The sequence below is a fragment of the Hippocampus zosterae genome, chromosome 5 (assembly GCF_025434085.1).
Source record: "Hippocampus zosterae strain Florida chromosome 5, ASM2543408v3, whole genome shotgun sequence".
NCBI classification, from domain to species: Eukaryota; Metazoa; Chordata; class Actinopteri; order Syngnathiformes; family Syngnathidae; genus Hippocampus; species Hippocampus zosterae.
In genome coordinates, this window is record NC_067455.1 from 21882870 (window position 1) to 21898674 (window position 15805).

The following is a 15805-nucleotide window of genomic DNA, read 5'->3' on the forward strand; positions in this document are numbered from 1 at the left end:
AGGAAGCCGCCATGGGGAGTGGCTTCCACAAACAAATCGGAAGTGAAGTGGTCGGTGAGCGTAAGGCAATGCAACACAGGCTTTTGAATGTCAGGTCTAGTTTTGCCATTACTATCAACATACACACAAAAATGCAGTGACATTTAAGCTAAATGCAGCATTTCCAAGGAATCCAATTTTACAGGTAATGTTTTATAACTGAGCACTGCAGACGAAGTATATGCTGTCAAAGTATTTTCAAAAATGCACGGGTCATTCCTTTGTCGGAGTAAATATTTAAGCTACCATTTACATGACACGTTTCATGAAAAAAAAACATGCACGGACGTGTTTTAGCTTTCCGCGAGCTGCATTCCGCCCCACCCCTCGCAAACCATCATCACTGTCAGCTACCTAAAACAGGAAACGCCGACACGCGGCGTTGTTTTATTTTCCTCCTTGTATTTTACTTCACATCTTGACCAGAGTCACGCCGAGGGGAAAAAAAGGTGTAGAGTTCAATGTTGACGACCACTGACAGGACTGACGGCGAGGTTCAGCTGTGGATGCTGTTGACGGTGTAACCGGAGAGAAGGGTACGTGCATGCCAGTCTTGCTCTTAGCCACCATAACAACTGTAATATACTCAACGATGATATGATTATGTGTATCTGATGGTATTCGTACGCTTCGACTGCGACATAACTGCGCGAGTGCGTTTACGGACGGCAAACGCGTCATCCACTTACGCGTATTTACTTCGCTCGGCATACGTCATGTTGCGCAACAAATCCTGTTTTCATTTGCTTCCTCGTCTTACAATTCTTTTAATATCTTTGCAACTAATTTTAGTCACTACGACCACCAGCCTCGACTGTCTCGCTGCTTGTGAAACCAATCACCTTTCACAAATCTTGGAATGTACTACAACTCCACTATAAAAGCACCCGAGAAGCACAGTGGATGATTATAAGTATCCAAACATTTCAATGTTATAGGATTTGCACTAATTCGGTTTACATCTAACCCTACAAAAAATCATTTCGAATATTACATTAGTTCACACAGTCTTTTTATTGAAACATTAGTTTGTTTTAAAAAAAAGCTGAGTTTTAAAGCACTGTACTTTATAATGCAAACGCTCCTCTTATTTTGCTATTCATCTTGATGTTTTACATATTTGTATTCCCAAACCCTTTTGTATGAAGTAATGTATGTCCAACTATTAGGGGAAGCCACCACACCACTTTAATGCCACAAATGTAAAATGCTCTTTTATGTCTGTCTTGGGTCCTGGACTATTCATTTTTTTCTCCTTTGCTACCTGACAACTGTCATGCAAATTTTGGGAAGTGTTTTTTTTTTCTGCTTTCAACATTTGGCTCCATGTTTTACACAACGAAATCAATGCTATCAGTCATTGTATGCTTGCAAATGTGCATACTGTATGTTTGGGACAGAGGTTTCTGAATTGATTTAATAAATAGCAATAATTGATTATTAAATAACCTAGCGCTGGTAGTTAAAGTGATGTGCAGCACCCACCTACAGTTTAACCACATGTGGTCGTCAGAAACACAATGAATACATATTTAAATCTGTCAGTCACATCATGTGATGTAATTTCCAAACCAGCTAAACGAGTAAATATAAATCTTGGGGTGTGTTACGTCAGTGACTCTGGGGAAGGAACATCTAACACATCAATGATGTGGCATCACAGTGTGATCCCTTTTAAAAAAAAATATGTCAGTGAATTGTAAACTGATTTGTTTGTGATAAGACATAGACACTTTGAGATTCAAATTATCACTACAGCATAACGAGGTAATTTATACGTCTTTTATTTTGTTTAAGTAAATGATAGTAGAAGTAAATCTACCTGTCATTTACTGTAATAAAGCAATTAGTGGTCATTGTTAATACTGGGAACGCCTCGGGATCCCCCGGGGAGAGCTGGAAGAAGTAGCTAGGGAGAGGGAAGTCTGGGCTTCCCTGCTAAAGCTGTTGCCCCCGCGACCCGGCCCCGGATAAGCGGTAGATGATGGATGGATGGATGGATGTTAATACTGTTTTTAAAGCAGTGAAGCTGCCTCAAAGTAAGAAAAAATAAATGGTGTACGTTAAATAATGCATCTGCTGGTGATGCAATCGATAAAGTGTAATCCATCTAGCCATCCATCTGATTCGCTTATCCGCACAAGGATTGCGGGGGTGGTGGAGCCTATCCCGGCTGTCTTCGGCGGAGGACACCCTGAACTGGTTACCAGCCAATCGCAGGGCACACACACAGAGACAAACAACCATCCGAGCTCACACTTACACATAAGGACAATTTAGAGTGTTCCATTAACCTGCCATGCATGTTTTTTGGAATGTGGGAAGAAACCCGAGTACCCAGAGAAAATCCCATGCAGGAGACATGCAAACTCCACACGGGAAGGGACGGGATCGAACAAAAGTGTAATTAACAGATTAAACTCATAGCCTGCTGACTTGGTGAGAAGTTCCCATCCCAAACACAAACAATTTATATTATTCAGCCAAACATCTATTTTCTGTACCACTGATAATTCACATTTGAAAAAACTAAATTGATGCTGCATCACAAGTCCATGTGAAAGAATCTCTGGATTAAGTGTGATATTTCACAATCGCTCGTGAAATATGAAAATAAACAGTTGCTTTGCCCCAATATGGATATACAGGGTTGAGGAAAATATGTTCAACCACAGTTTCTGGACTACAAAACACACAGATCTCCGATTGGCTGGCAACCATTTCAGGGTATGCACTATTGCCAGAAGACAGCAGGGATTGGCTCCAGCATGCCCACGACTCTAGTAAACATAAACAGTTCGCATAATGGTACGATGAAAACGCACCTGATTAAAAGCCATAACAGCTAAATTTCTGCATAAAAACTCATTTGTATATACTTTAGCGGCTTCGGACTAATAGCTGCGGTCTCCACGTTATTAAATAGGGTATGAAACGGTAGACGCCCCCCACGTAGAACCATTCTGAAAGCAGCTACAATTGCAGAGCGTCCCAGAACCTTTCTAAGACTCTTGCTGTTATATGGGGCAAATTCAGAGACGAGCTGAGACCCGGGTCTCACTACAGCAATGGCTGTATTTATTACACTTGTTCCCCTTACTCAAATTAAACGCAATTTAAGATGCTTATTTTGGCTCTTAATTATGTGTTCAAAAATCCGTGCCGTGCGTTTTTGTCCCCAATGAGTCCCACTCTCTCACTCTTTGCTCTCTCTCTATTAGCCACCTGATTTCTCCTGCATCTGCAATATAGTTGACGAGAATTCAATATGAGGGCGTGACATGTTCGGTAATTTCATTGGTCAGATGCAACAAGAATGGGGAAAATCTATCAACGGTTTGTTGTTTGTCAGTAAAAATCCATAAATAAGCCGCAGGGGTCAAAGTTTGGGGGAAAAAAATCCCGTTTTATAATCACCAAAATTGCGGTACTTGCCCCAAACATTTTTTTTTAAACATATTCAAAATATCTTGTTGACGAGAAAAACTGTGTAGAGCAAGCAAAAACTGTCTGCAAACATCTTTGCAACCTTCTACGAAACCTGACGAAAACCCCAAATTCGCTACATGCGTAAACATTCACGAGCATTTGCCACTCGGTGAGATACCAGCTTTTTCATCGTCTGTTTTTAAAAAAATGTTGTCGTATTTTGAATGAGCGACACACGTGTCCAAATTATGGCCCGGGGGCCATTTCCGGCCCACCATCCATTTTTAACGGCCCTCGTCATGACAAAAAAAAAGTACTAAAAATGATATCTGACATGGGCCGCAAGGTTGGTTAAAAAAGGTGAAGGTCAGGAGAGGGAGAAGGGAGGTTATCGGAAAAATAGGTGCCATTATTACTAATGAATTTGTTTCGGTACTGTCGAACTTTTCTCTATACTGTATTCAAAGATACAAATAAACCAATTATGATTAAGAGGACAATTTTTCTTTGAAACCCTGTAGTGAATTAAGATAAAATTTTAGAGGAAAACATTTTTTTCTTCCACTTTGTGCTCAAATAACTGTTTGACAAACGGTCCCGTTATGACACTTGGTTCTTTTTTTGGCTCTGAATGCGGAGATGGTATTCGGCTGCTGTTAAGTGCAGAGCTGTATCTACTCTGTGAGATAGACGGCTGTTGGCCACACCAAAAACTCGAAAAAATACTCAACTATTCGCCTTAACACCTTTAAAAGAGAGCTGCTGAAATGAACCACAGTACAAACACTATATCATTGCTTTGTTAACTGACTTTAGCTTGTTTCAAACAGTGGAAGAATTTTAAAGTGACCCTTTCATCCTTCCATATTTCTGTATGCAGCCCTCACACAAAAAGGTTTGGATATCCCTCTTTTGATACCTAGTAACTCACCATGTACACCATACTAATCGGCCACAACACTTGTTTTATTTATTCCGCAAATGTATTAACTCAGGGGTGTCAAACTCATTGTTGTCCCGAGCCACGTTATAATTACTGTTTCCCTTGGAGGGCCGTTACAACTGAAACTCTAGAAAGAAGTCAATAACATTTGACTGTATTTAATGATTGTTTCAGTAACTGTAATGAAGGGGTTGATAATAAGAAAATGCTTTCAATATGTAACTGCTTTATTACAAATGAAAAATTGAAATTTTGGTTCCGATTTTAGCAAGCATCATGGAAGTTGTCATCTTTGATTTGCTTTTGCAGGCCACTTAAAATGATGTGGCGGGTGTTAAGGTTTTATTCCTCTCTGTTAGTTGGATTTGAAAGAAACAAATAATGTAGAATGTTGCTGGAGGTATTTTCTGCTCACTGTGTTTACAATCACCTTTAGTGCCCCTCGACCCCCGCCACTTTTAGGGCCCCCCCTTCATTGGACATGTTTCACATCAAAAGAGGAACTGTTATCTCAAGTATCTGTGTTCCTGCCATCACACCAAATGGTTGGTAGTGGTGGTCTGGTCTCACCTTAGCACTCCCAACTTCTTCCAGCCACACCGGGTCAGATGAAACGTTACTTTCTTTGTTTCTGGGATTTGCATGGAGGCGCAACTCCCCACCTCTCATTTTCATATTGTCTCTATATGATCTCATGACTGTGCTTCTTCGACGCTTCCTGACTGAAATCTGGAACCCTCAGGAGCCCGAATCATTCGTAAACTGCAGAAAATAAATTAAACCCTTCAAATGAACTGTTTGTTAACTCCAGCCTTTATTTGAAGAACCAACATTCTCCTCGTCCGAAATTCAAGGAACACGCGGGGAAGAGGAGGCCGCTCTTCCCCCAACACGGGCCACATCTGTGCCCCAGGCCTTGAGTTTGACACCGTGTATTAACTGAACAATATAAGATAAGATAACCTTTATTCGTCCCACAATGGGGAAATTTACAGCCTCCAGCAGCAAGAATGTATGTGGAAAGAAGAAAGGAGAAAGAGAAAAAAAACAACAACAAACATCTTTCAATTAAATACAATATGAACACAAATGGATAAAAATTATTATTATTATTATGATTGTTATTTTTTATTCATCAGCCTGACAGCAGTCGGTAGGAACGAGCGTCGTATCTCTCCTTCTTGCAGCGCGGGTGTAACAGTCTCTGGCTGAAGGAGCTACCAAGTGCTGTCAGGGCGGGCTGGAGGGGGTGGGAGGGACTGGCCATCATAGCTTTTAGCTTAGTTAGCATCCTTCTGTTGCCCACCTCCTCCAGAGTGTCAAGGGAGCAACCCAGGACAGAACTGGCCTTCCTGACCAGTCGCTCCAGTCTCTTTCTGTCCCGGGCCGAGATGCTGCCTGACCAGCAGACAATGCCATAATGGATGGCCGAGGCCACCACCGAGTTATAGAACGTCTTAAGGAGTGACCCCTGAACCCCAAAAGACCTCAGTTTCCTGAGTAGGAAGAGTCGGCTCTGTCCTTTCCTAATCAGGGTGTCCGTGTTTGTAGACCAGTCCAGTTTGTCGTTGAGAAGAACACCAAGGTACTTGTAGGAGGTCACCCTCGCTATGTCCATACCCTGGATGTTCATCGGTGCTGGTGAGGACTTTTTCCTGCAGAAATCCACAACCAACTCCTTAGTTTTCCTAGGTTTGATCTGGAGGAGATTCTGCTGGGACCAGTCCACAAAGTCCTTTGTCAGTCCCCTGTACTCCCGATCGTCCCCTTCTGTAATGAGGCCAACAATCGCAGATTGTATGTCCATCATTGTGGTTTGACATTGTTGAGCATATTCTTGATGTAAATGAATACCCAACTGACATGATCAATCAACATTGAACAGTTTATATAGAAAGTATTAACCTAAAAAAAAATAAAATAATAATAAACAAATCAACGATGTGCTATATTTGAAGGGTGCAGTGTGGAGTTTGTGAAATCTTGCTAAAATATAAGCAAATGTATTGATTGCAGCTACAAAACGGTGGGTGCAGTGTGTCAAAACTACATCAGCTGGCATCTCCTATACCACACTCCCTGCTTCATCGATGTTGAATGAAACATACAAATACAAAGAGGCCTGCCTGGCACTCTGCATTAGGAGGAGATCACATTAAAAAGTATCATATTTTCCTGCTGGTGAATCAGTCAGTTGTGATTGCTCCTGCACTTTGATTGATATAAATGGACTGTTGTCTTGGCGAGGGATCAGAAAATAACCTTCTCTTTCTTGTCCATCATTTAAATCTAATGAAGCTCTATTAATGTAGAATTGAATGTAGAAGCACTGGTCAACAGCATTTTGCAATGACATGGAACAGAAGCTGGCTGAAAAGGTTGAAGTATGTTTACCTTTAGAAGTAGGGATGGACCAAAATGAAATTTCTTGCCCGGAAACAGAGAATGAGGGAAGCAATGTTGATAACTGAAACACCACAAGACATTATAATACTGTATCTTAAGCCATGTACAAAATGGTTCCGATTTTTTTTTCTGTCCCATGTGTATCAGATTTTTTTCATGTCAATATGAACAGTACACTTCTGATTTATTTATTTTTACCTTTTTGCCCCAAATCGGCCCCAAGCCTTTTAATTTTTTTTTGTACATGTATATACTGTAAATCGGATAAGTATCTGATTCGTCTGCAGTCGACACGCTCAGGTTGCTCTCATCTGATCTATGCATCATCAAAAAGCACCAGTTGTCACAATTGTTTGACAGTGCCAAAAACAATGGTAGACAAAGGAGCAGAAAACAGAACAGGAGTGTTGAGCAGAAGCCTGGCTTTCTGTACAACATTGTGTGCATGATGTAATCCTCACCTTTTAGCTGATGAGGGATTTTGTGTTTTCACACCATCAAATTCCAGGTTGCATGAAACATGATGACCACGCATTCATAACATTCTTAGATATCCTAATCTTGTCTTCAATTGATGGCCTTTTGACGGACAAATTTTGCATCATTGGATTGGATTACGAGCATACACTAGAGAATGCCAGAAGTTGTAGCTTAACCTTCGCATACCGTAGTTTAAGGCCAAGGCTCTGTTTGCCTGTGACTACTTAGCTGGGATAGCCGCAGGAATGCATTCCTTGGCATCCCTCTGAATTTCTTCGCATTTTCCGTAGCACACAATATCATGTGTTGGCATTAGTCTTGCTTTAAAACACATTCATACCAGTTAATAGCCAGTTTTATACAAGTTCCCAACATTCTGAGTGCATGCGAATGCAGTGAACAAATTCGCAAGTGAAAGCGATACTGTCTCTTGAAATGAGTCAACTTCCGTTCTCTCTTCTCCGTTTGTGCCTCTTCTCAACCTGAAGTATAAACAGCTCCAGAGCTACAATCTGGTTGTTGTTGGGTCCCTAACATCGACGAAACCAAAAAATAAATTGGATACAAGACAAGACTGAGTTTGTGAAAATGAAATTCACTGCCTACCTTAGTATATTTACAGAAATACTGTTCTTAATAAAAAAGGTTCCATGTAAACTTTATAGTAAGTATAGCTTGTATTAATAAAGCGAGAAGGACAGCAGGTAGTGGCCCTGATGTTTCAGAGCAACAGTGGGAGCCCTCGGGCTTTTGCAGGAGCTCTACATCTCACCAGACATTTACAGCTGACCTGTCACCATGCCGACAACATCTACTTGTTGGCCTCTTGTTTGAGTTTATAGTCCTCGTCACTTATTCACCAAACTGACATTGTCATCCTGGAAAGGAGCAATGACATCATAATGAGTCCATTTCCAGATGATCTGGACGCTATGCAGCCTCAAGATCCTCTCTATTGAAAATTGTTGTCGCTTTGTAAGGCAAAAATGCAGGAGACACATCGTGGTTATCATGAATCTGAGGGGTCAGGGTTTTTTTTTTTTTTAAATAATGGCTAATTTTGGGGTGCTGATGGACTGGGACCTGACTTTCAGCAGTCATATCAAAATATCAAATCTTTCACTAAAACAGCCTTTAACCATCTGAAAAGCATATCCAGACTGAAGGGAGAAGTTTGTCCATGCTTTTATATCCAGTAGATTTGATCCCTCAAAAGAGCCTCAAACAGCTACAGCTAATTCTCAAGACTGCAACCCGGGTTCTGATCAAAAGAAGGATATCAGAACATGGCTCCTAATCAGATGGAAAATAGATTTGAACATTTTACGACTGGTCTACAAATCACTGAATGGTTTGGTCCTGAATAAATCATAGAAATGCTGATTGAATATACGCCCAGTCGCACTCTAATATCTGCAGACTTGAGTCAATTGGCGGAGCCCGGAGTTCAAAGCAAACAAGGTGAAACCGCATTTACTTGTGACACTGCATACAAATGGAATAAACTGCCACCAGAAGTGAAGTCAACCTCGAGTGTAAATGCTTTTATATCCAGGTTAAAAACTTTGCTTTATCTCCATACCTTTGATTAAAGGTCTTCTAATCATTTTGCAAATAATTTATTTTCTTTTAGCAGTTTTAGAAACCTTATTTAATGGACCTATAATGGACATTTTCTTGTACATTCTTATTTTTTGTGAACTACTTTTGTTTTCTCTACTGTGCTTTTGAATGTCGTCAACTGTTCCGTTTGTCAATGCATAGAACAATACCGGCATATTCTCTTTGCTCTGTGGGAACAATGAGTATGACTGCAGCTTAGTAGTGTATTTAAAAGTGAAAGTCGAGCTGCGATATAGCATTCCACTGTAAAAGATTAACCGGCCCATTATTTTTTTTTCTCCTGCTGCATGTTTTATTAACACCTGCCCTATGGCTTTTAAAATCACAGGACACCGAGTGGGAGAGGAAATGCCAACGGATTGCGTTTGTGAGCGTGATTTCTCATTTAAGAAGTAATGCTGCTGAATTGTAATTGTAGCCCCCCCCCCCCAACTGCCCCGCTGCTCAACAACCCAACCTTTTCTGCCTTTTTCCACTGTATTATGCAACTGTCCTTTCTTGCAAGTCTTTGCAGGATCACAACTCTGATTGTGTAACATTCGAGAGTGAAACTGGCTGTGAGGCCTCACACGTTGGTGTCTGTGACATCTTTCCGTGCCTGACTCAAGGATTTTGGTTTGCATTAAGTCTGAGTACGGCACTTAACTGAATCCCCAGCCGTTTGCAATTCTAATGGTTCCCCCTTGCATGACTAGCATTAAATTTCAATTGATATTATGGGTCGGGGTGGAACGGTGACCCTGTGGTGAGCGCGTCGACCTCACAGTGCAGAGGTGCAGGGTTCGATTCCGGCTCCGGCCTCCCTGTGTGGAGTTTGCATGTTCTCCCTGGGCTTGTGTGGGTTTTTCTCAGGGTCCTCCGGTTTCCTCCCACATTCCAAAAACATGCATGGCAGGCTGATTGAACACTCAAGTTGTCCTTAGGTGTGACTGTGAGTGCAAATGGTTGTTTGTCTACATCTGCCCAACGATTGGCTGGCAATCGGTTCAGGGTGTAACCCGCCTACTCCCCGAAGGCTGCTGGGGGAGGCTCCAGCACCCCCGCGACCCTTGTGAGGATAAAGCGGAACATGGATGGATTTTGGGAGGGGGATTGCTGTCTTTCTGTTCTAAAACCAGCACATTCGGAACACAAAATATATATATATATATATATATATATATATATATATATATATATATATATAATATATATATATATAATATATTAAAGCACAACAATATATAGGACTTACAGTGGATATCTCACTCTCTATTTCTCTCTCTCTCTCTCATATATAATATATATATATATATCCTTTTTTTTAAACAATCTTTCAAAAATCTCCATGCATCGATACATATCTATTTACACACATAGAGACATACGGTAGAGGTCCCTCTAAGCCAAGGGATGGCAGGAAGATGCTCGGTAATAGCCAATGGCAGAGCAGCTGTAAGTATTTTGTGTTCAGGAAACTCGAAGCGAAACTCGAGTAGCAGCCCATACTGTAATTTTACCTTATATCTTATCATATCTTGAAATTTGCTTTCGTAACAAAGCAATAGTTTCCTGTTGAGGCATTTCATACCTTGAAAATTTCGTATGAAGAGACGTTCATAAGTAGACGTACCAGTGTGTGTGTGCGTGTGTGTGTGTGTGTGTGTGTGTGTGTGTGTGCGCGCGCGTTCGCACTCACAATTTTTCTGTGAAACCAATATTTTGAAGAAGGCAAATGTCAACTCAATGGACTCGCCTAACACAATGGAAAAGCTCAAATAAGAATGCACTTCACGTGAGTGCAAATGTCAATTTTCCTTGACCACTTACTATTGTTAGAATGCATCTTGTCTCATAATTTATATTTGAAGGCACTTGTCTCTTCAGGAATATTTGAGCTCCTATTTTGACTGAATACAACCCAGTCATATAATGGCACAGTAGAGTGGAACTGCTATGAAAACAGCCAGAAAACTTCATTTGAATCAAAGCCGTCTGATAGCCTACGAGAGAAAATGTCACTCATTTGTGTTCTGTGTTTTTCAGCACACTACACGCATTCAAAGTGATATCACATCCATTCCGAGGATGCAATCACCAAAGAAATTGTTTTTACATGCCATGATTGTCCTCAGTGGTGCATTTAAGTCATGCTTTAGTAATTGCTCTTCTTGCTTTGCCAAAAACTCGTCTCACAGACACACCTTTTCCAACCCCCTGGTTTTTACCGGTTTTTCATGATTCTTTTTTTTCTCCTTACAGCCTTCTGTCAGCAGCATGGGGCAGCGCCTTGGAAAGAGAGAATCACCAACAGAGAACAAGGTACAAATCCTTCAAGGAGCCGTCATGCATGCATGAACGTTAGCTTTTATGAGTTGGAGTTTGGACTGATTGTGGCCAAGTAGTCATGCTCCTTCATTCCCACTAATTTTACTAACAGTAGTCATCTTCTCGCAAAACCTTCAAATAACGCATTACATTATTCAACAAAAGTATCATTTTTGCCATTCATTTCTATATTTGCACTTGACTAATCTGTAATAATGGACGCTTTTTTTTTTACCCGACCAATTTATTAGAAACGGAACACCGAGCTTCACTGAATGCTTTAATGCATACTCTTCGACAATTTCATTGATGTTTGCAATTTGAAACGGATCATTGTAATCTGTTCTGAGGACTTCGCAATTGCCGCTATATTGAAAATAGTGTGAAATGTGGCCAGTACTACCCAGGAATTAAAACTCTAAGGAAATCTCCAAGTACCGGTAGATTTTGGAGTGTGTGGAAGTCATCCATTGATCCAGGTCGTGACGTCAAATCACTGATGTAGGTTGAGTAGCCCTGGCTTGGAAAGTCTCTTGCAGATCATCCCAAACGGCTTAGGTGCATTCAGGGCTTGGCCATTCACATCCACCCAAACCCAACTCAGCTATGTCTGAAGGTTGGGTTAAGTGGATATGGTTACAGTTTGTGATGGCTTGTTTCCTTCCTGTCAAAGCCTTGTTGTGTCAGTGGGTGGGCAGCAAGAACTATTTGAATGCAAAATAATTCTACTTGAAGGGCTATATGAGGATTGATTAGTAGCTGCTTAGAACAGGTTTGCTTACGTAAGGGGTCATGTTTTGCAGCAAATTGAAGCCTATACTCCTCAGCAAGATGATTACATTCATTGTTGCATTGAACACATCAACAGTAGGCATTTTGATTTACCAGTGAAGGTGCTCGAGTGTGCCTCTGGCGTTTGACAAAAATAATGTAGTATACGGCAGAGGTCTCCAACCACCATTTGGTACCGGGCCGCACAGAAAGAACTTACAATAATTCCGTTTCATTGATTTCGGAATACGAAAGATGTTTTATTTTGAAAAATTACCCGATCCTCCGTTATATCCGTCTGTGTCACTCTTGACGTACGTCAAGCCACGCTTCTCAGTCACGTGACCGATTACTTCAAAACAAGACACAGGAGCTCACAAAATGAGTAAAAAAACTGCTAGAGATCGCAAATGACGGAGCCCTTAAAAGTATGTTCGAGACAACAACTCTGCCGGTGTTCTATATTAAAGTTATGGCTGAATACTCTGAGATCGCCACCATAGCACTGTTGCTATTTCTGACACCCTACCTATGTGAAGCGGGGTTTTCTGCAGCACCGGCACCTAAAACAAAATTACGAAGTAGACTGGACATAAACTACACACTTCAGATGTCATTTTCTCCTAATTACACCGAGATGGGACCACCTGGTTGCATAAAATCAAGTTCTCGGGGCTCGCACTGATTTTGCATTGTGGTGAGTGATCATTTTCATGCACTTTAAATTTGCGTTGTATTTTGATTAAACATTACCATAGCGATCAGATTAGACGCTCCTCGTGTTTATTATTATCTTTCGAAAACGCCAAAGTTTTAATGCAGCTCAAAGCATATTATTTTGTTGTATTATTTCCGCCACACCTTAAATGCCGGTCCCTGTAAATATTGTCTGACATAAACCGGTCCATGGGGCAAAAACGTTGGGGATCCCTGGTATACGGTATGTCAAAAATGGCACACATATTGTATTTTGGAGTGCGGCTTTTGCAACGTCGTTCTGTTTAGTTGGATGCAGACATGACAGGCGAGACACTGTTACTCTCATGCGTCGGGGGTCAGGTTGAAACAGGACCACCGGAACACGTGCAATTTCATGACATTATATAGAGCCTTGCTCAAGTCGTTATTGTCACAGCCTTTCAAAATCAGAGAAGCTATAATGAGTGTGGGCCATTACAGGTGAGGTATCCACAAGCTTTGCAAAGGTTACGGGCTTGTTGTGAGTGGGGGGAAGAAAAAAGGAAAAATGAAAAAGAGCATTTTCCCTGTTGATCGTGTCGTCCTGCTTTTATTTGGCTGCCTGGCTGAAGCTTACTGGACAATGGGATTGTATCAGTGCAGTGGGAAAAGGGGAGTCCAAAGAAGATGGAAGACATGTCTCCGCTCATCTTTTCATTTGCCTAAAAATACCTCAGAGGATGACTGTTGGGCTCATTTGCCTCGTAGCTCAGAGATTGTGGGTTCAAATCGAGCCTTCCGGTCAGCAGTTTGTATGTTCTTTCCACGCCTGTGTGGGTTTTTTCCGGGTACTCCATTTTCCTCCCGCATTCTAAAAAAAATGCATGGTAGGTTAATTGAATACTCTAAATTGTTCGTCAGAGTGAATGGTTATTTGTCTATTTGTTGCTGCTGAGGTTGCCCGGCGACCATTTCAGGTTGGTGGTGTTGCCTCTTGCCCCAAGTCATCTGGAATGGACTCCAGCCTACCCTACCCGCGAGCCTTATTCGGGTCAGCTGTACATAGAAGGGATGGACAGATGAAAATACTTTGGTTAAAAGCAGATTGTGCCAGGTGCAAACCTTCTGGGCGAGGCTTTATGGCAGCTGGAGAAAGCTACAGCCACAATTAAAGAAAAAAAATTATATCGGTGTAATTTTGTTAAGTAAGTATCTCTCTTGGAGCCTTGAACGCTCTCTAAAAGTGCAATATTTGCTGTCCAGCTTGTAATGGATGTCATTATATTGTGCAAGTGGCCATAAAGTTGCAGTTGGTCAGTTTCTCATTTGTTTCCTTTTGGATTCACTATAGTAACATCAAAGTCAAATAGATGTCTTGCAAAAAAAAAAAAAAAAAAAAGTGCTTGTCTGTGCAACAATTAGAGAGGGTGGAAGGGAGGGAGGAGGTGCAGGGGTAGGGAGAGGGATAGAGAGAGAGATCTTTTCCTATTGGCGACTGTGGAATATTACGCCTCTTATTACCCCTGAAAACTAGCTTTCTCCCATTGTTAGTTTTGTAGCTCTCTGGAAAATTTGGTATCACGGAAATATGCCGAAAGAACAACTGCTCCCGTACGGTATTTCTTCAGAGGAAGCATAGTGAACATTGCGTTGCTCACTTGCCTTCTTGTGAAACATCACTATAAGGTAGTTCCTGCTGAGTAGCTGTAAAAAGGATTTCATTTTCTGCGGTCTCAGCATAAGCGTGTACGCGAGGATGTGATGCGAGGCCATGGGGGCCACCGTGTATTCAGACTTACTGTGCCTCTTTTAACACCAAGACGATTAAATGTACCGCGGCAAAGCAGTATATTTTACGAGAAGTCACCATTTTCTCAAGAGGTCGAGAATACAAGGCCAGGGTGTCCGATTGCCTGCCACACTTTTTCAGAGGTATTACATTGGCATGAGGTGAAAATGCTGTCTGCGTTTCAATGCCGATAAATAGATTGAAGGATGCGAAAAGGAAAATGAATACCCGACGATCTTGGGATTCACAAAAAAGGTAAACATACTTTCCTAATTGCTAATGGAAATGTACAAGTTAATAGTAAAATCAAATCCAAATGTCAAACCAAAGTAGGAAACCAATTATTGAAACAAAACGAGAAACTTGCCAGAAAAGGACAAATGAACTCTCCAGATGAGGGAGCCTGAGGCTCAGCTTGACACTGCTTTTGTTCTCAATGTGAGTAGCGTGACCAACCCACTTGGCTTGTTCCAGGCTGTCTGAGTGGTCTGTGTTGTGTGACACCGACATCTTAAAAATAACTGTACAGTGGGCACCCTAGCTTTGTCTTGTGCAGAGTTCTCGGGGTTTGTCCTCAATCCATCTGCTTTAACTAGGCACATGCTTGAAACCGGATGAGATCAAATTACCCTGCATCTTCAATCATACGTTTTTAACTGTACTCATGAATGCTCTTTTGTTATTTTAATCTGACCAAATTGTGTCATGTCCCATGCAAATATTCATGCTTTGTGAAAATATTTTCGATTTGTTGGACAATTATGTTCAGGGCGCCACAATAATAAATACATAAATAAACTAAATTTAAAAATGCCTTTCGAGACCCTCAAGGACACGACAATTTGATTTGGTTCTCAAATGAGCACCGGAGTTTGTTGTGATCGTTTTGTCTTTCTTAGCCCGATATGCTAATCTCATGGATGAATTTTAAATATTTGGGCCTTGTTCAGCCTGTGAGCCAAAATCCAATTTTTTATTTTTTTTATTTAGCCCTTTCAGATTGAAAGTGGATGGTTCTTTTCTCGTCTGTACAGTCACATAGCACACGAAGTCCAATTTTTGCGAGACTGATTGAAGCCACATTTGGGAGGTACCGTAGTTTCATATCCGATGTCCAGGATGCGTTTGCCTGAACAGCTGCAAACACACAAATCGGCTTTGACTGTCCGTGACATTACTCTACGCCACGCAAGACCCAATCCCCCAGAGTAGAGCATGCCAATCTTTGTGCGGAACGGTAAAGAATGGAGCACATCAACGAAATTAAACGGCATTCCCTGGAGAGGATGAAAGTATTTATATTTATATTTGTTGCCGCTGTCGCAATTAAGATTAAGTTA

At 41.3% G+C, this 15805-nt stretch overlaps 1 protein-coding gene across 1 annotated transcript in view; it reads left to right on the top strand.

Annotated features, from left to right (window-relative positions):
- The first annotated feature begins 350 nt into the window (after positions 1-350).
- The window catches only part of LOC127600362 (myelin basic protein-like), a 40538-nt gene continuing 25083 nt past the window's right edge, over positions 351-15805 (top strand). The window contains exons 1-2 of the mRNA XM_052064881.1: positions 351-575; positions 11162-11221. Coding sequence (XP_051920841.1) covers positions 11177-11221 — 45 coding nt within the window. The 5' untranslated portion in view covers positions 351-575; positions 11162-11176. The remainder of the gene's footprint in view (positions 576-11161; positions 11222-15805) is intronic.